Below are 27,365 nucleotides of genomic sequence, written 5' to 3'. Positions count from 1 at the left end.
CAGTGCATGTCAGACCAAATGAGAATCATGAGCTCAAAGCAACTGCCCAAGGAGCTCAGAGCCAGAATTGTGGCAAGACACAGATCTGGCCAAGGTTACAAAATAATTTCTGCATTACTCAAGGTTCCTAGGAGCACAGTGGCCTCCATAATCCTTAAATGGAAGAAGTTTGGGACCACCAGAAGTCTTCCTAGACCTGGCCGTCCAGCCAAACTGAGCAATCGTGGGAGAAGAGCCTTGGTGAGAGAGGTAAAGAAGAACCCAAAGATCACTGTGGCTGAGCTCCAGAGATGCAGTAGGGAGATGGGAGAAAGTTCCACAAAGTCAACTATCACTGCTGCCGTCCACCAGTGGCTCGACGGAAGCCTCTCCTCAGTGTAAGACATATGAAAGCCCGAAAAAGTTTAGTCAAAAACACATGAAGGACTCCCAGATTATGAGAAATAAGATTCTCTGGTCTGATGAGACGAAGATAGAACTTTTTGGTGATAATTCTAAGCGGTATGTGTGGACAAAACCAGGCACTGCTCATCACCTGCCCAATACAATCACAACAGTGAAACATGGTGGTGGCAGCATCATGCTATGGGGGTGTTTTTCAGCTGCAGGGACAGAACCACTGTTTGCAATTGAAGGAAACATGAATGCGGCCAAGTACAGAGATATCCTGGATGAAAACCTCTTCCAGAGTGCTCCGGACCTCAGACTTGGCCGAAGGTTCACCTTCCAACAAGACAATGAATGACCCTAAGCACACAGCTATAATAACAAAGGAGTGGCTTCAGAACAACTATGTGACCATTCTTGACTGGCCCAGCTAGAGCCCTGACCTAAACCCTATTGAGCATCTATGGAGAGACCTGAAAATGGCTGTCCACCAACGTTCACCATCCAACCTGATGGAACTGGAGAGGATCTGCAAGGAAGAATGGCGGAGGACCCCCAAATCCAGGGGTGAAAAACTTGTTGCATCATTCCCAAGAAGACTCATGGCTGTACTAGCTTAAAAGGTGCTTCTACTCAATACTGAGCAAAGGGTCTGAATAATTATGACCATGTGAGATTTCAGTTTTTCCTTTTTAATAAATTTGTAAAAATTTCTGTTTTTTTCAGTGAAGATGGGGTGCAGAGTGGACTTTAATGAGAAAAAAATGAACTTTTTAGAATTTACCAAATGGCTGCAATGAAACAAAGAGTGAAAAATGTAAAGGGGTCTGAATACTTTCCGTACCCACTGTATATACCATATACAGTGCAGGTGCGCGTGTCTGCTGGACATATCCATATATATACCGTATATAGTGCAGGTGCGCGTGTCTGCTGGACATATCCATATATATATATACCGTATACAGTGCAGGTGCGCGTGTCTGCTGGATATATCCATATATATATATATATATACCATATATATGGGCCAACATAGTCCTCCATACAGTATAATAGACCCACATAATTCTTAATACAGAATAATAAGCCCCACATAGTCCTCCATATAGTATAATAGCCCACATAATCCTCCATACAGTATAATGGCCCCATATAGTCCTCCATACAGTATAATGAGCCCACATATTCCTCCATACAGTATAATGGCACCACATAGTCCTCCATACAGTATAATAGACCCACATAATTCTTAATACAGAATAATAAGCCCCACATAGTCCTCCATATAGTATAATAGCCCACATAATCCTCCATACAGTATAATGGGCCCCACATAGTCCTCCATACAGTATAATGACCCCTCATAGTCCTCCATACAGTATAATGGCTCCACATAGTCCTCCATACAGAATAATGGCCCCACATAGTCCTCCATACAGTATAATGGCCCCACATAGTCTTTCATACAGTATAATGGCCCCACATAGTGCTCCATACAGTATAATGACTCCACATATTCCTCCATACAGTATAATGGGCCCACAGTCCTCCATACAGTATAATGGGCCCACATAGTCCTCCATACAGAAAAATGTCCCCACATGGTCCTCCATACAGTATAATGGCCCCACATAGTCCTCCATACAGTATAATGGCCTCACATAGTCCTCCATACAGAATAATGGCCCCACATAGTCCTCCATACAGTATAATGAGCCCACATATTCCTCCATACAGTATAATGGCACCAAATAGTCCTCCATACAGTATAATAGACCCACATAATTCTTAATACAGAATAATAAGCCCCACATAGTCCTCCATATAGTATAATAGCCCACATAATCCTCCATACAGTATAATGGGCCCCACATAGTCCTCCATACAGTATAATGACCCCTCATAGTCCTCCATACAGTATAATGGCCCCACATAGTCCTCCATACAGAATAATGGCCCCACATAGTCCTCCATACAGTATAATGAGCCCACATATTCCTCCATACAGTATAATGGCACCAAATAGTCCTCCATACAGTATAATAGACCCACATAATTCTTAATACAGAATAATAAGCCCCACATAGTCCTCCATATAGTATAATAGCCCACATAATCCTCCATACAGTATAATGGGCCCCACATAGTCCTCCATACAGTATAATGACCCCTCATAGTCCTCCATACAGTATAATGGCCCCACATAGTCCTCCATACAGAATAATGGCCCCACATAGTCCTCCATACAGTATAATGGCCCCACATAGTCTTCCATACAGTATAATGGCCCCACATAGTGCTCCATACAGAAAAATGTCCCCACATGGTCCTCCATACAGTATAATGGCCCCACATAGTCCTCCATACAGTATAATGGCCTCACATAGTCCTCCATACAGAATAATGGCCCCACATAGTCCTCCATACAGTATAATGAGCCCACATATTCCTCCATACAGTATAATGGCACCAAATAGTCCTCCATACAGTATAATAGACCCACATAATTCTTAATACAGAATAATAAGCCCCACATAGTCCTCCATATAGTATAATAGCCCACATAATCCTCCATACAGTATAATGGGCCCCACATAGTCCTCCATACAGTATAATGACCCCTCATAGTCCTCCATACAGTATAATGGCCCCACATAGTCCTCCATACAGAATAATGGCCCCACATAGTCCTCCATACAGTATAATGGCCCCACATAGTCTTCCATACAGTATAATGGCCCCACATAGTGCTCCATACAGTATAATGGCTCCACATATTCCTCCATACAGTATAATGGCTCCACATATTCCTCCATACAGTATAATGGGCACACATAGTCCTCCATACAGAAAAATGTCCCCACATGGTCCTCCATACAGTATAATGGCCCCACATAGTCCTCCATACAGTATAATGGCCTCACATAGTCCTCCATACAGTATAATGGCCCCACATAGTGCTCCATACAGTATAATGGCCCCACATAGTCCTCCATACAGTATAATGGCCCCACATAGTCCTCCATACAGTATAATGGGCCCCACATAGTCTTCCATACAGTATAATGGGCCCACATAGTCCTCCATACAGTATAATGAGCCCCACATAGTCCTTCATACAGTATAATGGCCCCACATAGTCCTCCATACAGTATAATGGGCCCCACATAGTCCTTCATACAGTATAATGACCCCACATAGTCCTCCATACAGTATAATGGCCCCACATAGTTCTCCATACAGTATAATGGCTCCACATATTCCTCCATACAGTATAATGGCCCCACATAGGGGTGGTGGTTCTTTTGTTGTGGGCCAAATACAGGCACCCTGTGGGCCAGATTTGGCCAAAGGGCATGTAGTGTGGCGGTGTTCACACAGTGTGATTTAACAGGCAGTGACCCAAGAATGTCCAACTTAACAGTTTTTATTGTCCAAAAAACTCACAAATTAAAGGCAGTTTTATCCTCCGGATCGCAGCCGCAACCTCCAATACCGCCTGTATAACACAAACTCATTGCCGTGGACGACTGCAGAGCCATGTTACTAAAAGTGCATCAGATACTTTGCCTTCACAGACCTGTGTTCAGCTTCACACAGGCTGGTAGTGCAGAGCCTCCTGCTCTGCAGCTTCAAAACACCATACTGATACACCCAAACCTTTTCTGCAGGATTTTTTAAATGAAAACTGTGGACATGAGCTACTTGTAAGACTCGGCTGGAGGGAGTGAACCGCCCCACTGCCACCCTGTAGTTCACTCCAAAAATAAAAGCCCAACCAGATTTTCTTAAATCTGACTTAGCCAAATAGTTTGACCATGTCCAAACTTTACTTTTATTTTGCACGGCAACCACAGCTGTGCCTGTAATTGCAATGCTCTCCAGCGGGTTCAATTCTCTATGCGCATCCTGGGGGATACATACAGTCCCTCGCATATGATACCCTCACTGCCTCACAGGCCAGAGTTTCACATGTGTGTTCTAGACCCTTAGGCCAAGGTTTTTCAGGGAAAGACTGATGAACTCTCTTGACTAAAATGTTTGCATTAAGGTCATTGGCCAGGACCCAAGATTGCTCCTCTGGCCCATAAATTTTCAACTGCACCAAGTATTTTAGGAACCCTCTCACTATCTGGGAATCTAGAATCTCGAGGAGGAAGATTCCTAACAGAAAGAATCGGTGAGCGGTGAACTGTAAGCAGAGATTTGTGGAACACATTGGGTATGCAGAAGGAAAGGGGGAGCGACAAGTGGAAGGCCACAGGATCAATAACCTCAGTTATTTCGTATGGACCATTGAATTTGGGCCCTGGCTTAGCAGAGGGAACCTTAAGTTTAATATTTTTTGTGGCTAACAACTCATTGTCCCCCACCCCAAAACTTGGTCCATTCATACATCTTTTAGTAGCTGAAGATGTCTGTCTGCTTTTTGCCCTTCTCAGCTTTTCTCTGATCTCAGACCAGATAAACTTTAAGTTGTCTATGAATTTACTGATCTCAGGAGCGTCCAACAACTGGGAGGTCAAAAAGGACCCAAAGTGAGGTAGATACCCAAGATTGTAGAAAAACAAATTCTTGATACTGATTGTTTATGGCGATTTCGGCAATTCAAAATGCCTCCAGAATTTTGAAACAAACTGAGTTCCCCAGTCAGAAATGATATTCTCTGGAATACCGGGTAAAAGCACAATGTGTTCAATGAATGATTTACTTAAGGTTTGAGAGATTAGAAACCCAGAAAAAGGAACAAAAATGGCCGTGTACTGAACCTGTCCACCACCACCCAAATAACAGTCTTTGCTTGGAGGATGTCAGGTCAGTAATGAAGTCCATCGAGAGAGGAGTCCAAGGGCCTCTAGGAGTCAGTAAGGATTGGAGAAGTCCAGCAGTTCGAGGAGCTTTAGCTCAAGCGCAGATTTCACACAAAATGACATATTCCTTACAATCTTGAACAATTAGCAAATCCAAGAAACTGCTGCAAAGCTTTGAAAGACTTGGGTCGTACTCACTCCTTTATTGCTTGGACCTTAGAGGGGAAATCTTTAGCTGTAACCCAGGAAATTTACTTCTTCAACCAGAAAAAAAAAACATTTGTTAAGTTTAGCTGTCAGGGACATCAGTGACGACACCGGGGAGATCACACAATATCCCTCCACTGCCGTCACTTTGTCAGGTTTGTCAGGCATTCGCGCACACACAATCTCGATTACTCACTACGTAGCTATCGGCAAGCGAGCAGAAAGCGTTTGGCGCACACACCTCCGGATTCCAAAGCATGGAATATGTGTATACGCACCCATACGGTTACTGCCAGCTTCACGATAACCCCCTTATTATTATTCGCTGCCACCACCGACCCAATTTGAAATATAATACAGGCGGGGTTGGAAGCCTGTGTTCTGATTGCATATGGCTTCAGGGGAGGGAACGATTACAGAGCAAAAGAAACAGAGCTATTACATTTTATATTTAGTCCAAAAGGGAGGCAGTGTTTAGGAAAAATATACAAAGTTTTTACACAAGGAGACATTCAGTACAGAATATACAGTTACCAGTGGCGTACCGCCAATGACGGCAGGCCACGCGACTGCTATGGGGCCCGTGAGCCGGGGAGCCCCATAGCAGTCGCCTGCACCGTGTACCTGCATCGGGGTTCCCACCACCCTTGTATCGGGCTCCCCCCTGCATGCTGCAACTAGATTGCTGGCACTTCCTCAGACATAGCTGTGCGCTATGAGGCTTTGTATGGTAGTAATGACACGCAGGGGCGACACTGCACCTTTAAATGTGCTTGTATGTTGCCCCTGCCGCGTCATTACTAGCAGACACAGCGCGGCTATGTCTGGGGAAGTGCCGGCAGACAAGCTGCAGCGCCGGAGTGAGGTCCTGGCTGTACAGATGCTGGGGGAGCGGCCCGGACCCAGACGGTGAGGGGACCCCCCTGATGGTCCAGGGCCTTGATGGTGAGGGGACCACCCTGATGGTCCAGGGCCCCGACAGCGAACGCACCCACCTGATGGTCCAGGGCCATGTCTGTGATGGCCATCAGACATGCCGGCGGCCCTGCACAGCTGAACGGGAGACAAGACGGGAGGAGGTAAGTGAGGCTTGTCGCCAGATTCCCCAATCCCCATTTTAAATATATTTCTAATGTGTCTTGTGTGTGTGTGTGTGTGTATGACTGTGTATATATGTTTATGTCTGTTTTATGTGTTTTTAAGAATGTGTTCACATATGTGTGTATGTCTGTATGTGTACATATCTGTGTATGTGTTTGTGAGCATGTCTGCGTACTGTGTGTGTGTTCATGTCTGCGTACTGTATATGTGTGCATGTCTGCGTACTGTGTGTGTGTGCATGTCTGCGTACTGTATATGTGTGCATGTCTGCGTACTGTGTGTGCATGTCTGCGTACTGTGTGTGCATGTCTGCGTACTGTGTGTGCACGTGCATATCTGCGTACTGTGTGTGTGATCGCATGTCTGTGTATGCGATTGCATGTCTGTGTACCGTGTGTCTGTGATCGCATGTCTGTGTACCGCGTGTGTATGTGATCGCATGTCTGCGTACCGTGTGTGATCGCATGTCTGCGTACTGTGTGTGATCGCATGTCTGCGTACTGTGTGTGTCTGCCTGTCTGCGTACTGTGTGTGTGATCGCATGTCTGCATACTGTGTGTGATTGCATGTCTTCATACTGTGTGTGTGCGCGCGCATGTCTGCGTACTGTGTGTGTGCATGCATGTCTGCGTACTGTGTGTGCGTGTCTGCATACTGTGTGTGTGCGCGAATGTCTGCATACTGTGTGTGTGCGTGTCTGCATACTGTGTGTGTGCATGTCTGCATACTGTGTGTGTCTGCCTGTCTGCGTACTGTGTGTCTGCCTGTCTGCGTACTGTGTGTGCGTGTCTGCATACTGTGTGTGTGCGCGCATGTCTGCATACTGTGTGTGTGCGTGTCTGCATACTGTGTGTGTGCATGTCTGCGTACTGTGTGTGTCTGCCTGTCTGCGTACTGTGTGTGTGATTGCATGTCTGCATACTGTGTGTGATTGCATGTCTTCATACTGTGTGTGTGTGCGCGCATGTCTGCGTACTGTGTGTGCGTGTCTGCATACTGTGTGTCTGCCTGTCTGCGCACTGTGTGTGTCTGCCTGTCTGCGTACTGTGTGTGCGTGTCTGCATACTGTGTATGTCTGCCTGTCTGCGTACTGTATGTGTCTGCCTGTCTGCGTACTGTGTGTGCGTGTCTGCATACTGTGTGTGTGCGCGCATGTCTGCATACTGTGTGTGTGAGTCTGCATACTGTGTGTGTGCATGTCTGCATACTGTGTGTGTCTGCCTGTCTGCGTACTGTGTGTCTGCCTGTCTGCGTACTGTGTGTGCGTGTCTGCATACTGTGTGTGTGCGCGCATGTCTGCATACTGTGTGTGTGCGTGTCTGCATACTGTGTGTGTGCATGTCTGCGTACTGTGTGTGTCTGCCTGTCTGCGTACTGTGTGTGTGATTGCATGTCTGCATACTGTGTGTGATTGCATGTCTTCATACTGTGTGTGCGCGTGCATGTCTGCGTACTGTGTGTGCGTGTCTGCATACTGTGTGTGTGCGCGCATGTCTGCATACTGTGTGTGTGCGTGTCTGCATACTGTGTGTGTGCATGTCTGCATACTGTGTGTGTGTGTGCATATCTTCATACTGTGTGCTCATGCATGTCTGCGTTCTGTGTGTGCATGTCTGCGTACTGTGTGTGTGCGTGTCTGCATACTGTGTGTGTGCATGTCTGCATACTTTGTGTGTGTGTGCATATCTTCATACTGTGTGCTCATGCATGTCTGCGTTCTGTGTGTGCATGTCTGCGTACTGTGTGTGCTCGTGCATGTCTGCATACTGTGTGTGTGCATGTCTGCGTACTGTGTGTGCGCGCGCATGTCTGCATACTGTGTGCGTGTCTGCATACTGTGTGTGTGCGTGCATGTCTGCATACTTTGTGTGTGCGCGCATGTCTGCATACTGTGTTTGCGCGCGCATGTCTGCATACTGTGTGTGTGCATGTCTGCATACTGTGTGTGTGCGTGCATGTCTGCGTACTGTGTGAGAGTGCGTGCGTGTCTGCGTACTGTGTGCGTGCATGTCTGCATACTGTGTGTGCGTGCATGTCTGCATACTGTGTGTGCGTGCATGTCTGCGTACTGTGTGTGTGTGCGTGTCTGCGTACTGTGTGTGTGTGTCTGCATACTGTGTGTGTGTGTCTGCATACTGTGTGTGTGTGTGCATGTCTGCGTACTGTGTGTGTGTGCATGTCTGTGTACTGTGTGTGTGCATGTCTGTGTACTGTGTGTGTGTCTGCGTACTGTGTGTGTGTCTGCGTACTGTGTGTGTGTGCATGTCTGCATACTGTGTGTGTGCGTGCGTGTCTGCATACTGTGTGTGTGCATGTCTGCATACTTTGTGTGTGTGTGCATATCTTCATACTGTGTGCTCGTGCATGTCTGCGTTCTGTGTGTACATGTCTGCGTACTGTGTGTGCTCGTGCATGTCTGCGTTCTGTGTGTGTGCATGTCTGCGTACTGTGTGTGTGCGTGCATGTCTGCATACTTTGTGTGTGCACGCATGTCTGCATACTGTGTTTGCGCGTGCATGTCTGCATACTGTGTGTGTGCGTGTCTGCATACTGTGTGTGTGCGTGCATGTCTGCATACTTTGTGTGTGCGCGCATGTCTGCATACTGTGTTTGCGCGCGCATGTCTGCATACTGTGTGTGTGCGTGTCTGCATACTGTGTGTGTGCATGTCTGCGTACTGTGTGTGAGTGCGTGCGTGTCTGCGTACTGTGTGTGTGTGCATGCATGTCTGCATACTGTGTGTGTGCATGCATGTCTGCGTACTGTGTGTGTGTGCGTGTCAACGTACTGTGTGTGTGTGCATGTCTGCGTACTGTGTGTGTGCATGTCTGCATACTTTGTGTGTGCATGCATGTCTGCATACGTTGTGTGTGCGTGCATATCTTCATACTGTGCGTGCGTGGCAATGTCTGCGTACTGTGTGTGTGCGTGTCTGCATACTGTGTGTGTGCGTGCATGTCTGCATACTTTGTGTGTGGGTGCATATCTGCATACTGTGTTTGCGCACGCATGTCTGCATACTGTGTGTGTGCGTGTCTGCATACTGTGTGAGTGCGTGCGTGTCTGCATACTGTGTGCGTGCATGTCTGCATACTGTGTGTGCGTGCATGTCTGCGTACTGTGTGTGTGTGCGTGTCTGCGTACTGTGTGTGTCTGCATACTGTGTGTGTCTGCATACTGTGTGTGTGTGCATGTCTGCGCACTGTGTGTGTGTGTCTGCGTACTGTGTGTGTGTGTCTGCATACTGTGTGTGTGCATGTCTGTGTACTGTGTGTGTGCATGTCTGTGTACTGTGTGTGTGCGTGCATGTCTGCGTACTGTGTGTGTGCGTGCGTGTCTGCATACTGTGTGTGTGCGTGTCTGCATACTGTGTGTGTGCGTGCATGTCTGCACTTTGTGTCTGCATACTGTTTGCGCGCGCATGTCTGCATACTGTGTGTGTGCGTGTCAGCATACTGTGTGTGTGCATGTCTGCGTACTGTGTGTGAGTGCGTGCGTGTCTGCGTACTGAGTGTGTGTGCATGCATGTCTGCATACTGTGTGTGTGCGTGCATGTCTGCATACTGTGTGTGTGTGCGTGTCTGCGTACTGTGTGTGTGTGCGTCTGCATACTGTGTGTGTGCAAGTCTGCATACTTTGTGTGTGTGTGCATGTCTGCATACTTTGTGTGTGCGTGCATATCTTCATACTGTGTGTGCGCGCGCATGTCTGCGTACTGTGTGTGTGCGTGTCTGCATAGTGTGTGCGTGCATGTCTGCGTACTGTGTGTGCGTGCATGTCTGCATACTGTGTGTGCGTGTCTGCGTACTGTGTGTGTGTGCATGTCTGCGTACTGTGTGTGTCTGCATACTGTGTGTGCATGTCTGCGTACTGTGTGTGTGCATGTCTGCGTACTGTGTGTGTCTGCGTACTGTGTGTGTGCATGTCTGCATACTGTGTGTGTGCATGTCTGTGTACTGTGTGTGTGCGTGCATGTCTGCGTACTGTGTGTGTGTCTGTGTACTGTGTGTGTGCGTGTCTGCATATTGTGTGCATGTGTCTGCGTACTGTGTGTGTGCATGTCTGCGTACTGTGTGTGTGCGTGTCGGTGTACTGTGTGTGTGTGTGCATGTATGCGTACTGTGTGTGTGTGTGCATGTCTGCGCACTGTGTGTGTGCGTGTCTGCGTACTGTGTGTGTGCGTGTCTGTGTACTGTGTGTGTGCGTGTCTGTGTACTGTTTGTGTGCGTGTCTGCGTACTGTGTGTGTGCGTGTCTGTGTACTGTGTGTGTGCGTGTCTGTGTACTGTGTGTGTGCATGTCTGCGTACTGTGTGTGTGCGTGTCGGTGTACTGTGTGTGTGTGTGCATGTATGCGTACTGTGTGTGTGTGTGTGCATGTCTGCGTACTGTGTGTCTGCATACTGTGTGTGCGTGCATGTCTGCGTACTGTGTGTGTGCATGTCTGCGTACTGTGTGTGTGTGCATGTCTGCGTACTGTGTGTGTCTGCGTACTGTGTGTGTGTGTCTGCATACTGTGTGTGTGCATGTCTGTGTACTGTGTGTGCGTGCATGTCTGCGTACTGTGTGTGTGTGTCTGTGTACTGTGTGTGTGCGTGTCTGCATATTGTGTGTGCGTGTGTCTGCGTACTGTGTGTGTGCGTGTCAGCGTACTGTGTGTGTGCGTGTCTGCGTACTGTGTGTGTGCGTGTCGGTGTACTGTGTGTGTGTGTGCATGTATGCGTACTGTGTGTGTGTGTCTGTGTACTGTGTGTGTGCGTGTCTGCATATTGTGTATGCGTGTGTCTGCGTACTGTGTGTGTGCATGTCTGCGCACTGTGTGTGTGCGTGTCTGCGTACTGTGTGTGTGCATGTCTGCGTACTGTGTGTGTGTGCGTGTCTGTGTACTGTGTGTGTGTGCGTGTCTGTGTACTGTGTGTGTGTGTGCATGTATGCGTACTGTGTGTGTATGTTTGCATATGTGAAGGATGAGGGGACAGCCTGGGCCCTGTGTACTATACCGATATTTCTCTGCGGTATTTGTGCATCATGAATGGTGGTATGTAGTAAAGGGCCCACTGAGACTCTTTCGCCCGGGGCCCAGAAAAACCTGGAGCCGGCCCTGGTTGATAGCAATGATGGAGGAGGGAGCATCATGTGACACTCCCTCTCCCATCATTCCTCCTCTGTGTCTGATGCAGCGGTGTGATGACGCTCCACGCTCTGTCAGACAGTGGAGCTGGCAGCTGCTGAGGTGATGAGAGAGACGCGCTGCAGAGACTGAAGCAGCAGGGAACAAGGAGCAGTAAGTATGTATTTATTTATAAATCAGTGAGTACTGATAAAACTGGAGGACTGGGGGCTGCATTTTACCCTATGGGGGCTGCATTATACTGTGTACAGGACCATGGGGTGCATTATACTGTGTTGAGGATCATGGGGAGTGAATTAAACTGCGTGGAGGACCATGGGGAGTGTATTATACTGTGTGGAGGACCATGGGGAGTGCATTAGACTGTGTGGACTATGGGGGGTGCATTATACTGTGTGGAGGACCATAGGAAGTGCATTATACTGCGTGGAGGACCATATGTTAGAATTTGTATTATGGCAAGAAAAAAACAGCTAAGTAAAGAAAAACGAGTGGCCATCATTACTTTAAGAAATGAAGGTCAGTCAGTGCGAAAAATTGGGAAAACTTTGAAAGTGTCCCCAAGTGCAGTTGCAAAAACCATCAAGCACTACAAAGAAACTGGCTCACATGAGGACCGCCCCAGGAAAGGAAGACCAAGAGTCACCTCTGCTTCTGAGGATAAGTTTATCCGAGTCACCAGCCTCAGAAATCGCAGGTTAACAGCAGCTCAGATTAGAGACCAGGTCAATGCCACACAGAGTTCTAGCAGCAGACACATCTCTTCAACAACTGTTAAGAGGAGACTTTGTGCAGCAGGCCTTCATGGTAAAATAGCTGCTAGGAAACCACTGCTAAGGACAGGCAACAAGCAGAAGAGACTTGTTTGGGCTAAAGAACACAAGGAATGGACATTAGACCAGTGGAAATCTGTGCTTTGGTCTGATGAGTCCAAATTTGAGATCTTTGGTTCCAACCACCGTGTCTTTGTGCAACGCAGAAAAGGTGAACGGATGGACTCTACATGCCTGGTTCCCACCGTGAATGGTCCAAGGACTGTCAGTCACCACCTTCGAGGACCTGAAGGATCTGATAGTGAAGGACCAGTTTCTTCATCTTTGCCCCATTGAAGTGCGACAGTTTGTGCTGGACCGGGAGCCAAAGGAATCCGCCAAAGCAGCCCAGATCGCAGATGCCTATGAGGCAAACCACACACCGGAGGTGCGGAAGTCAGCCGTCACCAGTTGGAAGAGTGGTAAGCAGACAACAAACCCTAGTGTTCAAAGTAGCCGGCCCTCAGGGGGTCCTGCCCCATCTTCCAGCACCCGGTCTGCATTTGACTCCCGTAGGTGTTATATCAATGACCAAATTGGTCACATCAGCCTTGTCTGCCCGGAAAGGCAGATGAACCCCACACCTGAGCCCCCAGGGCCTACTGCAGCCATTCTTTTTGTGGGTGGGGCGGTTGGCAGGGCCCGTGAGAACTTACAACCGGTTACTGTGGGCAACACCATTACTGTCAGGCTTAAGGACCATGGAGCAGAACAGACCCTCATCCGCCCTGAGTTCGTATTACCGGAAGAACTCATTCCTGTGAAGACCCTGACTGTTACCAGGTTTGGGGGTGTTCACCGTCCCATATCGATGGCCCGAGTTTTCCTGGACTAAGGTGTGGGGGTTACGGGCGGAGTCCACCCTGACGCATGCGCCGTCACTCCCCATCCCGATCGCGGCCATCTTGAATGTGTCACGTGACTATACACATGACATATTAGATTCGGAGGGAAATATAAAAAGGTCCTGGTACATGCACCATTAGACGCCTCTTGAAAAAGCTCATGCGAAACGCGCGTCGAGGCCTCCTTGTACTTCTGGCACCCACCCTCTTGTGGTCCCTACACCATCTGTGACACTATATTTTGGGGTAAGCGATTATTGCTCTATTAATGCTACGCACGCTGGAAGCCATTATTGAATATTTGACTGTGTCGATATTATCCCATTTCATTTGTGTCACATTCATTTATACATCTTACCCCTTACTACTCTTACGTATTCTTATACCTTACTCCTCTCTTATTGCTTTATTTGAAGTTAGGATGATCTAGGCATGTTTATATTTGTTGCCCTAGGTTATGGGTATATGTCCTCACATGCTTAGGGCTGGAGACCTAATGGGGTTTTGATCTGCATGTCTGCACTTTATACTATGTATTTATCTATATGACATTTTAATGAGTTATAAATAAAGTTCCTTTTATGCCAGTAAACTCGTTTTTCTTCTAGTTTTGTATTGTTCTATTTGAGTTGGCAACATGGTTTTGTGGTGTGGATCATTCCCCTCCACACCACTACTCCATATTCTCTATTATGTTGGCTGCTGTGTTTTTCATTAATTGTTTCTGTGTTTTCACAGTTCTCCTCTTAGCCGCAAATGGATTTCAGAGCTCGTGACCACACGTGGCTCATACAATTAAATGAGATGTCGGATGACTCAGCGGATCAAACTGATGGTTGTTCTAGACTGCAGCAAGGTTTACAGGAGAGCATCTCTAAATTGAAGGCTTTGTTGAGGCGCAGGACCAGGACATGGTGGAACAGGGCCTTCCTGATCAAATATATCGAGAAGGCCCTGATCCCAAGAGGACTACGGATCCAGACCTTCCCTCGTTTCCGATTGAAGACGATATTTTTAAAAATAAATGGGAGGATCTGGTTAATTCATGTTCTCTCGGATTTTTGAATCTCTTAAAGGAACTGAACGATTCATCTATTTGTGATATGGAGAAGGAGATTGAACTTATCCAGAAATATCTTCAGAAAGAGCTGGATGCTACCAAACTGAAACAGCTCAATGACGAGGTCGACCTGGAGTGTCAGGAAATTCATGCCACTAAATTAAAAAAATTACAGCGTGACATCTACGATAAACAATCGGGTAATGTTTATAGATGGCGCAATCCGCAGAATAGACCTCGGTCTAGATTTCGGGGTACCCATCCCTCACGCTCCAGGTCCACCTGGCTTCCTCTACATTCTCTAATTCTGAACCACTTCCCCCTGAGTGTTCGACTGTCCGTGTTGCATCGGAACCTCAGCTTACATCAAGGATTCAGACGAGACCTATAAATAAGAAAAAAAGGACTACCCCCTATCAGGTTAGTGATTCCCGGGGGGAACTCCGGGTTATTAATTTGACCACCCATGCTCTCACGCCGGCACAGATGGAGGTCCTTAGTTTGGGCTTATCTTTCTCTCCTACCAACTCATTTGATTACTTTACTGCCCTTAAGGACCTCCATCTGTTTGCCCGGAAATTAATACTAAAAAATTACATTCCAGAGTGCCTGGTGAGGGGGATCCTGTGACTTCGCTAGAGAGGGAGGCCTTGGAAAATCTGGAAGATCTATTTCGAGAGCAGGCTCAATCATCGACCACAGGTGGGTCATTACAAACAAGACAGCCTAAGTCCATGAGGTTCCCCCCTTTGTCTCTTTGTCCTGCAGTTGAGATTTTTGTGTGCCTGGTGAGTGAGGATCTGAAACACCTCCCTATGAGAAGGCGTTCTTATAATCTCACTTATTCCCAGCGCACTGCACTTAATCAACTGCGAGCCTTGCCTGATACGGTTATTAAACCAGCAGACAAGGGGGGGGATATCGTTCTTTGGCCCAGCTCTCAATATGAGAAGGAGGCTCTACGCCAACTTCGAGATATCCAGACATATAAAAGATTATCTTTTAATCCCACGGCCTCTTTCTCTGGCGAGCTCCAGGGTATTTTGGGTCGTGCCTGTGATTCTGGCCTCATTGACAGGCAGACCGTGGAGGCCCTCACGGTGCGTTTTCCAAAGACGGCCACGTTCTATTTGCTTCCAAAATTTCATAAGGACGCCCTCAACCCGCCGGGACGTCCGATTGTGTCTGGATTGGACGGCTTATGTGGCCCGATTTCACAGTATATTGATGGCCACCTTCGGCCATTGGTTGGAAATCTTCCTTCTTACATTAAAGACACAACAGACGTCCTTACTCGGGTTGACGGCGTCCTTATTTTGGAAGACACCCTCTTAGTCACGGCTGATGTTGAGAGCCTGTATACCTGTATCAGCCATGACCTCGGCCTGTCTGCAACCCGCCTCTTTCTGGGGCGTTCGGACCTGGATGGCCCTTCCAGAGAATTCATCCTTGAGCTCCTCCAATTTGTCCTTTGCCATAATTATTTTTTATTTAAAGATAGAATATACCTCCAAATCCGTGGCACGGCGATGGGGTCGGCCTGTGCCCCCTCGTATGCCAATCTCTTCCTGGGGCTTGGGAGAGGGAGATCTTTGGCGACGAGGGTGTGCAGGGCGCCGACTGGGTCGTGTCATGGATGAGGTATATTGATATTTTATTTTTCTGGCGAGGGACGGTGGAGGAGCTTGACGATTTCATGGCACGTCTTAATTCTAACAGTCGTGCTGTGAGGCTGACGTATATCCACCACTCTAAGCGGATCGAGTTTCTGGACATCACACTTGAGGTGGATTCAGAACATTGGATACAGACTGATTTATTTAGAAAACCTACCTCAGTGAATTCTCTGATTCATGCTACATCTGCACATGACTCATCCACTATCAGGGCCGTCCCGGTGGGACAATTCCTCAGAATGAGGCGGATTTGCTCCACAAATTCAAACTTTGAAAGGCGGGCCTTGGATCTGGCTGAATGGTTCAGGCAACGCGGTTATAGTAATCGCTCCATTGGCCGTGGCTATGTGAGGGCACGTAATACTCCACGGGACCATCTGATCCATCCCCCTCCCAGACATACATACCTAGTGCCTGAGAGGATCCGCTACATCTCTACATTCAACAGTGAGTGGGGGATGATGCGGCGGATCCTCTCACGGCATTGGAATATTTTGGGTGCGGAATCTTCCCTTCGGGAATTTATTGGAGAGTCTCCATGTATGACACCGCGGCGGTCGAACACTTTGGGGGATTTGTTGGTATCCAGTCACTATGTTTCTCAGATAGCGAATCCATTTGGATCCCGCGGCCACAGGATGGGCACCTTTCCTTGTGGACATTGTGCCGCCTGCATCAATGTCCTACGCAGCACGACATTCACGAACTCTGACGGCTCCTGTCATTTTGAGATTCGTCACTATGTTTCCTGCAGCACCACACATGTGGTGTATTACGCCACATGTGGGTGCGGATTGATATATGTTGGATTAACCTCTAGGGAGCTTCGTGTCAGAGTTCGTGAACATGTGAGGGACATTGATGCAGCTCGGTCGGTCGTTGATCCCCGGGAGCTTAAGACGCTGCCTCGACATTTCAAGGCCGCTCACAATTCTGATTCACGGTCATTGAAAGTTCGAGGCATTGATGTGGTACATCAGGGCTCTCGGGGTGGCAATGCCAAACGTCTTTTAGCCCAAAAAGAGGCGAGGTGGATCATCACTTTAGATACCCTGGCGCCGCGGAGTCTTAATGAAAATTTGGGGTTCGTTCCTTTCCTTTGATGTGACTTATCCCTACTCTGCGCCCTTTTGCCTCTAGCAGTTGCGATGAGGTGATGCCCTACTATTTGCTACTTTACTTCATTTTATGGATTCTAGCAGATTGAAGTTTATATGCTCTCCTGTGCTGTAAAATATATTTTTCTTTACCACAAGAGGGTTTTTATTTATTTTAATTGTGTCTGTTAGTAATTATGGTGTTTTTTTCCTTTATTTAGTGATCTCTTTCCAAGGACCCTACTTTTGTCTTCATCTTCTTGATTTGACATTTATGAACTTCCTGTTCAGCTACAGCAACATTATGGGACGAATGATTCATCATGCCATTATGGCTTATTTAGTGTTATTTTTGTCCATAAATATTGATTATTTTTATTATTAGTTTTCTGGTTATTCTTTTTTGTTTTTTCTCTTTTTTTATTCTTTTATTTTTTCCCTTTCCTTTTTGGTCTTTATTTAAGGCTGTCAGACGACTGACCTGTCATTTGTTGGTATCTGTGGGGGTTAGGATGGGGATGTGCGCATGCGTTGGGTTGCTCCCGCCCCGCGTCCCCGCGTCGCCAGTCTCTATGGTGTCGGCGCTCCCCGGAAGTAGTCCTTTGACGCTTCCGGGTTGCGCCCGCATCATGATGGGCGGTGTGGGTCCGTGCTTGGGCGGAGTCCACCCTGACGCATGCGCCGTCACTCCCCATTCCGATCGCGGCCATCTTGAATGTGTCACGTGACTATACATGTGACATATTAGATTCGGAGAGAAATATAAAAAGGTCCTGGTACATGCACCATTAGACGCCTCTTGAAAAAGCTCACGCGAAACGCGCGTCGAGGCCTCCTTGTACTTCTGGCACCCACCCTCTTGTGGTCCCTACACCATCTGTGACACTATATTTTGGAGTAAGCGATTATTGCTCTATTAATGCTACGCACGCTGGAAGCCATTATTGAATATTTGACTGTGTCGATATTATCCCATTTTATTTGAGTCACATTCATTTATACATCTTACCCCTTACTACTCTTATGTATTCTTATACCTTACTCCTCTCTTATTGCTTTATTTGAAGTTAGGATGATCTAGGCATGTTTATATTTGTTGCCCTAGGTTATGGGTATATGTCCTCACATGCTTTGGGCTGGAGACCTAATGGGGTTTTGATCTGCATGTCTGCACTTTATACTATGTATTTATCTATATGACATTTTAATGAATTATAAATAAAGTTCTTTTTATGCCAGTAAACTCGTTTTTCTTCTAGTTTTGCAATGCCACACAGAGTTCTAGCAGCAGACACATCTCTTCAACAACTGTTAAGAGGAGACTTTGTGCAGCAGGCCTTCATGGTAAAATAGCTGCTAGGAAACCACTGCTAAGGACAGGCAACAAGCAGAAGAGACTTGTTTGGGCTAAAGAACACAAGGAATGGACATTAGACCAGTGGAAATCTGTGCTTTGGTCTGATGAGTCCAAATTTGAGATCTTTGGTTCCAACCACCGTGTCTTTGTGCGACGCAGAAAAGGTGAACGGATGGACTCTACATGCCTGGTTCCCACCGTGAATGGTCCAAGGACTGTCAGTCACCACCTTCGAGGACCTGAAGGATCTGATAGTGAAGGACCAGTTTCTTCATCTGCCCCATTGAAGTGCGACAGTTTGTGCTGGACCGGGAGCCAAAGGAATCCGCCAAAGCAGCCCAGATCGCAGATGCCCATGAGGCAAACCACACACCGGAGGTGCGGAAGTCAGCTGTCACCAGTTGGAAAAGTGGTAAGCAGACAACAAACCCTAGTGTTCCAAGTAGCCGGCCCTCAGGGGGTCCTGCCCCATCTTCCAGCACCCGGTCTGCATTTGACTCCCGTAGGTGTTATATCTGTGACCAAATGGGTCACATCAGCTTTGTCTGCCCGGAAAGGCAGATGAACCCCACACCTGAGCCCCCAGGGCCTACTTTTTGTGGGTGGGGTGGTTGGCAGGGCCCGTGAGAACTTACAACCGGTTACGGTGGGCAACACCATTACTGTCGGGCTTAAGGACCATGGAGCAGAACAGACCCTCATCCGCCCTGAGTTCGTATTACCGGAAGAACTCATTCCTGTGAAGACCCTGACTGTTACCAGGTTTGCGGGTGTTCACCGTCCCATATCGATGGCCCGAGTTTTCCTGGACTAAGGTGTGGGGGTTACAGGAAGTGGGGGTGTTGGAGAACCTCCCCACTAATGTGCTATTTCTGACACCCCTCCCAGATCTGATGACATGTGATGCAACTGTCAATAATGTCAATGTGATGCATAATGAAAATGTGTGTTGTGGTAAAGGTGAACTCAGCCGCCTCACACCGCGGGGTGATGCTGCTGAGGATCCCCTAAAAAGAGCCAGTAAAAGTGCTATGGGTGATGGGAGCAGGCACGGAGACCAGGAAGCAGGTCATCCCGTGCAGCTGAGCAGTGTCATGACAGACGGTGACATGGTCGGTGGTAGCTGCCCCATGACTAGCATGGCTCCAGAGGTAACGGCAAAGGATGGGGAGAAACACGGGGATCATAAGGATCGTCATCCTGTGCAGCTGACCAGTGTCATGCCAGATGGTGACATGGTCGGTGGTAGCTGCCCCATAGTTAGCATGGCTCCCAGGTAACAATGAGGGGTAGGCCCCACAACTGGCCAGGGTGAGGGAAATGTGTGCCCCACTGTCTGTCAGAAGTATGGGAAGAAGGTACCCATAGCCTGTCAGAGGGGTGGGAGAAATATACCTCCAAAACTGGTCAGGGTGATTGGAAAAAGGGGTCCCCAGTCGGTCAGGGTGATGGGCGAGTTGGGTCCACAGCTTGTCGGACTAACAGGAAGAGGTGGTTATCCCCCAGGAAGACAGCCTATCTAGCCGATATCACCTGTGAGGTCAGGGCCCCAGTGGCACTTCTGGCTGCCTCCAGCCAGGAGTCCAACACCTGTCCGGTGACACCGAGTAGCCCCCCGGAGAAGCCCATCTCCGAACCCCTGAAAGAGAGGGTATTATGGGATCCAGGGAGGGTGGGCCGCAAGGTAGGCTTAAGGGGCGATCTATAAATCGGCCCCTACGCTACCTCAAAGAGGGGGAGATGTCATAGAAAATATTAAAAATCCCTCCCCTATACCATTTGTCAGAGTTGAAGAGCTAACACTTTAAGAAGTTGCTTCTATGAAAATAGAAGGGTACAAAAGAAGCCACAAACTCAATTATCCAGGCTAATTACCATACAATGGAGCTCCTGCCAGAGGAGACCTGTGATGAACAGACACCTGAGTAAAGAGGAAACATCTCGTTAAAGCCTCAAAGGAAATCTATCTAACTCTCCACAATAGCCAGGACTTTCCAAGCTTCAATCACCAGACATCAGGCAGACTTTTAGGCACCGATATGAAATATGGAATATCGGAGTTGCTATAACTCCAATTGCGATGGGATAAATATTTTTAACGGCGGGGTTAGCTAAGGAATAATATGCATATTTTCCGTATCTGTACGCCCCGCAGGTGAGCTGTAACGCAAGAACACAAAGATAACGGACAGCAGTCATGTCATGTGTGTCTCTAAGTAAAGGTAAAATCGCAGTAAAAAATATGGCATCACTTGCTAACTTCTGCGATCAACCAGCGAGGAGTTATCGCAGAGATTTAATAAAACCATTAAGGGCGGAGACCAGCCCACGAGAGGTCATCACAGGCGAGTGTGGGGGCAGGGCCCCCCTTCGGCATAAATGATCAAGCTGCATATTGATCTATACTCATGCCAGGAGATACATATTTGTGTAAGCAAGGGTCCCATTCCATAACGGTCCATTGGAGTGCTTCCCTTCAGCTAAATTGGAGTCTCTGCGATCGGTTTAGTAAGTTTCTTCTGTTGATCCCTTTTTTTTGTGTAATTGTATATGCTGTATTGTCGAGTCCCCCTTTGTAAAATCTTTGCATATTTTTTCATAAACACTGCCTCCCTTTGCATTAAATATAAAATTTAATAGTCCTGTTTCTTTTGTTCTGTAATCGTTCCTCCCCCGAAGCCATATACGCTACCAGAAAGCAGGCGTCCAATTAGGCCCGTATTCAATATTTAAAACTGATTGGTGGTGGCAGCGAATAATCTTAATTGGGCAATCGTGAAGCTGACAGTGATTGTACGGGGGCATATACACATATTCCATGCATTGGAATTTGGAGGTGTGTACGTCATACGCTCAGTGCTCGCTTGCCGATAGCTACATATAGAGTAATCAGGATCGTGCGTGTGCATAATCCATGACAAATTGGTGGCAGTGGTGGGATATTGTATGATCTCCCCGGTGTCACGACTGGAGGCAACGGAGCGCTGTTCGTGACAACTTGGTAACAGTGGGGGGATATCTGTGGGATCTCCCGGCGGGTTTCCTGACACTCACAGTGACCCTCAGTTTTGTTAATCACTGTCAGGGAGATATTAATGTCAGAGACATATTAACAGAATATTAGCCCCTTCTGCCATGTCCTCTGCTGTAGTGTTTGTCCAGAGATGACAATTGTACAGTGTCTTACTGCAAATTATCACCACTTGTCAGCACCGAGCTGTCCCATTTTCATCAGCACAAAAGCCCCAATTAGCACACGCCTGGGAAATAGCTTATGCAAACGATGCCAGGCAAGGAGTGTTATAACTTTGTTAGGAAGCAAAAATCTTGTCTCTGAAAGACGCAGGAGGTAATTAAAACGCAGGCTTGCACTAATTTGCGTGTAATCGTAAGGCTGCTTCCCGAGCCTCAAAGGGAAATTTGCAGACGCACTGACTTCGATATGAAATATGAAATCTTGTGAGTTCCATACGTCCGACAGTAACGGGACCCATATGTTTAGTGACCAAATCAGCCCAGGAATGCATAGGTAGTTTTCCAGGGCTGTAGGCAAAATCAGGGAGCTGTAGCGCAAAAACACCAGAATAGCAGACTGCAGCTATGTGATGTGTGGTCTCTAAATAAAGATAAAATCATAAGGGAAAACATGATATCACTTTTGGGCTTCTGGGATCAACGCGTGATGAGTTATCCTAAAAACCAGGTTTTTAATACAAATCTGAAGGGTGGAGCCCAGCCCCTGTGATGTCATCACAGGGGGGTCTCTCCCTTCAGCGTAAAATAGTCTGTTGAGGCTGAAGCCGTGTTCTTTGCCCGGGAGTATATGTCTATCATAGCGGAGGACTCTGTTCGATAACAGTAAACGGAGTGTCTCCCCTCCACCTATACGGAGTCGTCGCAGCAAATTTTATAGTGTAAGTTTCACCTTTTATATCCGGTTTTATTTATGTAACTGCTTATGTATTTTAATGCCTCCTTTGTAACATCCTTGTATATATTTTTCCTAAACACTGCCTCCCTTATGGATTAAATATAAAATTTAATAGTTCTGTTTCTTTTGTTCTGTAATCGTTCCCTTCCCCGAAGCCATATACGCTACCAAAACGCAGGCGTCCAGCCAGGCCTGTATTATATTTCAAACTTGGCCGGTGGTGGCAGAGAATATTAATAATTGGGCTATCGTGAAGCTGACAGAGACCGTACGGAGGGAAAGGATTCCAGGCTTTGGAATCCCCGAGGTGTGGCGCCATATGCTCACTGGTCGCTTGCCGATATCCACGTAGCGAGTAGTCTGGATCGCGTGCTCATGACTCCGGACGAAATAAGGACAGAATGACGGCACGGTGAGATATTGCGTGATCTCCCCGGTGTCGTCCCTCTGTGTGTGTTGGAAATCCTGACAATCACCGTCTTCCAATCATCTACTTCTCTTACATGGATCTGATAATTCGCACCCCTGAGATCAAGTTTGGTGACCATAGGGCTCCCAGCAGCTGGTTATAGAGATTGGGGTTGATCGGCTGCTCCGCACCAGGGAGGATGACATCGGCAGCGCCTTAAGTCCCCTGCTGGTCCTCTGTAGAGTCAAGATGGAGGCAAGACAGGAGAACAACAAGTGAGGGCAGATCTCAAATAGGTCGGTGGTGATAAGAAGACAATGTTTGTCCTAAAGTAGAAGATTTCAGCCTCCAGTGATGATGTCGGAAAGGTCAGTCAGGTTTGTAGCAGAATGGCTATCAGGGTGAATATAACAAGGCAAGAGCCTACTAAGAACATTTCTATCTGCAGATGCAAAAACTTCTATGTGAGGTAGATTACTCTTGTAGCTGAGAAGAACTTCATGTCTTCACCCATCAGGATACATGACACTCTCCTTATTACATTTTACTTCCACCAATCAAAACCATAGAGGTGTTATCAGTTATTGTACAGGAGGAGGAGGAGGTGAACTGTGACATCCCATTGTGAATGATGAAAATCCTACTCGCAGCTCCTGCCGTGTCCATCCAAGGAGCCTGCTCCACGCTTTGCCTCTGACTATAGTTCATGACGTCAGTTTAATCTCCATCCACAATAGTGTCCGGTGTCGGCGCTGCACTCACTACATTGGCAGATGATCCGGCTGATCAGGAGCTGACGTTGGCCCGGCCAGAAGCATCCTGAGTATCCCGAGAAACAGAGACACAGCCAGGCTGTGGATGGAAGCGTCTTTATCATAGTCATATACCCTGCCTCCTCTGCTGCCTCAGGATTACTCCATAGACTTGAAGGTGCTGAAGGTCGGCCGTTGCTCCGGGACTGGTGCAATGTTACTGCTGATCTTCCGCACTCTGCAGAATTCTGACACTTGCGGGGGGATTGGAGTAATTGTTTCTGCATGTGAAGTCAGGGGGCAAAGTGGAGCAGGGAGCGGAGCCTCGAGTTTATAGCACAGAATCCATGGCTTGTTTGGTTTCCTATGGATGACACCATTTTCCAGCTGTCGAGTTATACAGGAGAGCACATCGGGAACACCACAGTCACCAGGCCGCACGAAGGACGCCTCCCTCCGGACATCGGGAACACAACAGTCACCAGGCCGCACGACGGACGCCTCCCTCCGGACATCGGGAACACCACAGTCACCTGGCCGCATGACGGACGCCTCCCTCCGGACATCGGGAACACCACAGTCACCAGGCCGCACGATGGACGCCTCCCTCCGGACATCGGGAACACCACAGTCACCAGGCCACACGACGGACTCCTCCCTCCGGACATAGGGAAGACCACAGTCACCAGGCCTCACGACGGACGCCTCCCTCCGGACATCAGGAACACCACAGTCACCAGGCCGCACGACGGACGCCTCCCTCCGGTCATCGGGAACACCACAGTCACCAGGCCGCACGATGGGTGCCTCACTCCGGACATCGGGAACACCAAAGTCACCAGGCCGCACGACGGACGCCTCCCTCCGGACATCGGGAACACCACAGTCACCAGGCCGCATGATGGACGCGTCCCTCCAGACATGAGGAACACCACAGTCACCAGGCCGCACGATGGACGCCTCCCTCCGGACATCGGGAACACCACAGTCACCAGGCCTCACGACGGACGTCTCCCTCCGGACATCGGGAACACCACTGTCACCAGGCCGCAGGACAGACGCCTCCCTCCGGACATCGGGAACACCACAGTCACCAGGCCTCACGACGGACGCCTCCCTCCAGACATCGGGAACACCACAGTCACCAGGCCACATGATGTATGCCTCATGCCGGACATCCAGAACACCACAGTCACCAGGCCGCACGACGGATGCCTCCTGCCGGACATCGGGAACACCCCAGTCACCAGGATGCACGATGGACTCCTCCCTCCGGACATCGGAAACACCACAGTCACCAGGCCGCACGACAGATGCCTCCCTCTGGAAACCATCAAGAACCTACAATATCAAATCATAGGTGAGGCACCGACAGGAGGAGCAGTAAGAGCGGAGAGGGTCTCTGTACAGTGATGCTCAGTCAGTATCCACTGTCCGTGTCCATGACATGTATCCATGACCGGTCAGAGACATCCTGTTTGTATCAGCCATGTTCTTCAAAACCCTCAGTCTGCATCGGTCAAATGACGGTGGCGTGCGTCAGGCTGTGACAGTCGCATGTGCGGTGACCCTCGGTATTTGATGGTCGCTTGTTGGTGACCCTCGGTCTGTGACAGTCTTGTGCGTGGTGACCCTCGGTCCGTGACAATAGTGCATGTGATGACCCTCGGTCTGTGATGGTAGTGCCAGTGGTGACCCTCATTCTGTGAAGGTCACACACGCTGTGACCATCGTTATGTGACAGTCACGCACATGGTGACCTTCAGTCTGTGAAAATCGCACATATGTTGACCCTCAGACTGTGACAGTCACGCATGTGATGACCCTCAGGCTGTGACAGTGATGCATGTGGTGACCCTCAGGTGGTGACAAACGCGCATGTGGTGACCCTTGGTCTGTGATGGTAGTGACGGTGGTGACCCTCATTCTGTGAAGGTCACACGCTCTGTGACCCTCGTTATGTGACGGCCACGCACGTGGTGACCTTCAGTCTGTGACAGTCGCACATGTGGTGACCCTCAGTCTGTGACAGTCGCGCATATGGTGACCCTCAGGCTGTGACAGTCGCGCATATGGTGACCCTCAGGCTGTGACATTCGTGCATATGGTGACCCTCAGGCTGTGACAGTCGCGCATATGGTGACCCTCAGGCTGTGACATTCGTGCATATGGTGACCCTCAGGCGGTGACAGTCGCGCATATGGTGACCCTCGGGCTGTGACAGTCGCGCATATGGTGACCTTCAGGCTGTGACAGTCGCGCATATGGTGACCCTCAGGCTGTGACATTCGTGCATATGGTGACCCTCAGGCTGTGACAGTCGCGCATATGATGACCCTCAGGCTGTGATGCTAGTGCCGGTGGTGACCCTCGGGCTGTGATGCTAGTGCCGGTGGTGACCCTCAGGCTGTGACAGTCGCGCATATGATGACCCTCGGGCTGTGACTGTCACACGTGCTGTGACCCTCATTCTGTGACGGTTGCACGTGTGGTGACCCTCAGTCTGTGACAGTCATGTGTGGGGCGCCCCACAGTCTGTTTGGAAGCCATTGTCCTGTAGCAGAGGACACACCCTGAACAGCAGCCGGTCTATATGGATCTCCCGCTCGTCCTTCATGACCCGCTCCAGCACATGTGACAGCAAATCTCTCTGCTTTTCTAGCGCACGGATCATTTCCTCAGAATTCCTCCTCTCATTCTGTCTAATAGAGAAATCAAGAACTGTCTGCGACTCCAAGCGACGCAGGGCTGCTTCATTCACACGTAGACACCCTACAAAAAGAAATCAGACAACACAATAAATGGCCACCGACATACCAAGTGCATTCAGAGATCCAGGGCATGGTGCCGAAGCCACTAAACTAGATGCAACTAGATGCAACTACTGCCCCTCCACAATGATCTGCAGGAGAGGAAGGTCACCTCCACGTGAGACTGACGACTCCAGCAGCCAATACCTTGTGTAGAAATCCTTAGTGACAGCCCCCTGTGCTGACCGATCACTAACATGCTACCTGTCATCTGATCTGTGACTCCGGAAATCCACTCACGGGAGCCATCCGCCCGACCTCACTACCCACCTGTGTTCTCATGAAGGGAGAGGATTCCAGCACTGCAGGTCAGGGAGTCTAGCGAGGTGGTGAGGAACGATCCAGATGTCCCTGTATGCTGCTTTATGTCCTCCATGGAGACCTCCTGCCCATAGATGGAGAGACAAGAAATACAGGTCTGCCTGACAACACAAGTTCCCCACATCCCGAGGTTGTACAAGCCCAAGATCCCGGCTCACATGATCCTTCTTTCGGATAACATCTCACCTGGTGCTGGTTGAAGAGCAGTAAGATGAACATCTGCAGGGTGGAGACTCTGAGCGTCAGGTCTCCATATTGTACCTCAGCGTTTCCTAACCAAGTCCACTGCAGCCGGCGAGACTGAGCGAGGTCTGAGCCCAGAACTGCCTGACCTGAAGAGAGCACACAAGGCGATGTTCAGCAAACACTCACAGGAGAGGTCACAGCCGCAGACACCGCGGGGCACTTACTCCTTGTATAGAAGTCAGTGAAGCGCAGCAGAGGGGTCCCAAGAGTCTCTGGGAGATACTTAGAGGGATCAGTCAGATAGCAGAGAGGAGATATAGACCAACATCGAGGTGATAGCACAAATATCTGGACATCAGAATCCTCCACACCCTCGACCGGCAGCACAGGGCTCTCCTCCATCACCTAAAGACACAGAAGACACAGTGAGGAGCTAAAGTCAAGAAGAATCCACGATCATCATAGAGTGAC

General features: G+C 48.7%; 1 protein-coding gene across 1 annotated transcript in view; it reads right to left on the bottom strand.

The window, feature by feature from the left end:
* Positions 1-20,445: 20,445 nt before the first annotated feature.
* Positions 20,446-27,365, bottom strand: part of LOC141257272 (cullin-9-like) — a 180,132-nt gene continuing 173,212 nt past the window's right edge. Inside the window, exons 25-29 of the mRNA XM_073671639.1 lie at positions 27,119-27,299; positions 26,895-27,040; positions 26,658-26,772; positions 26,150-26,349; positions 20,446-24,918 (exon numbers count right to left, since the gene is read on the bottom strand). Of these exons, the coding sequence (XP_073527740.1) occupies positions 23,737-24,918; positions 26,150-26,349; positions 26,658-26,772; positions 26,895-27,040; positions 27,119-27,299 (1,824 nt within the window). The 3' untranslated portion in view covers positions 20,446-23,736. The remainder of the gene's footprint in view (positions 24,919-26,149; positions 26,350-26,657; positions 26,773-26,894; positions 27,041-27,118; positions 27,300-27,365) is intronic.

This window comes from Phyllobates terribilis, unplaced genomic scaffold (assembly GCF_046119375.1).
Source record: "Phyllobates terribilis strain yellow unplaced genomic scaffold, ASM4611937v1 Scaffold_3__8_contigs__length_932513732, whole genome shotgun sequence".
Lineage (NCBI taxonomy): Eukaryota > Metazoa > Chordata > Amphibia > Anura > Dendrobatidae > Phyllobates > Phyllobates terribilis.
The sequence above is the reverse complement of the archived record's forward strand: the minus strand, read 5'-3'. Positions and strand labels throughout refer to the sequence as shown.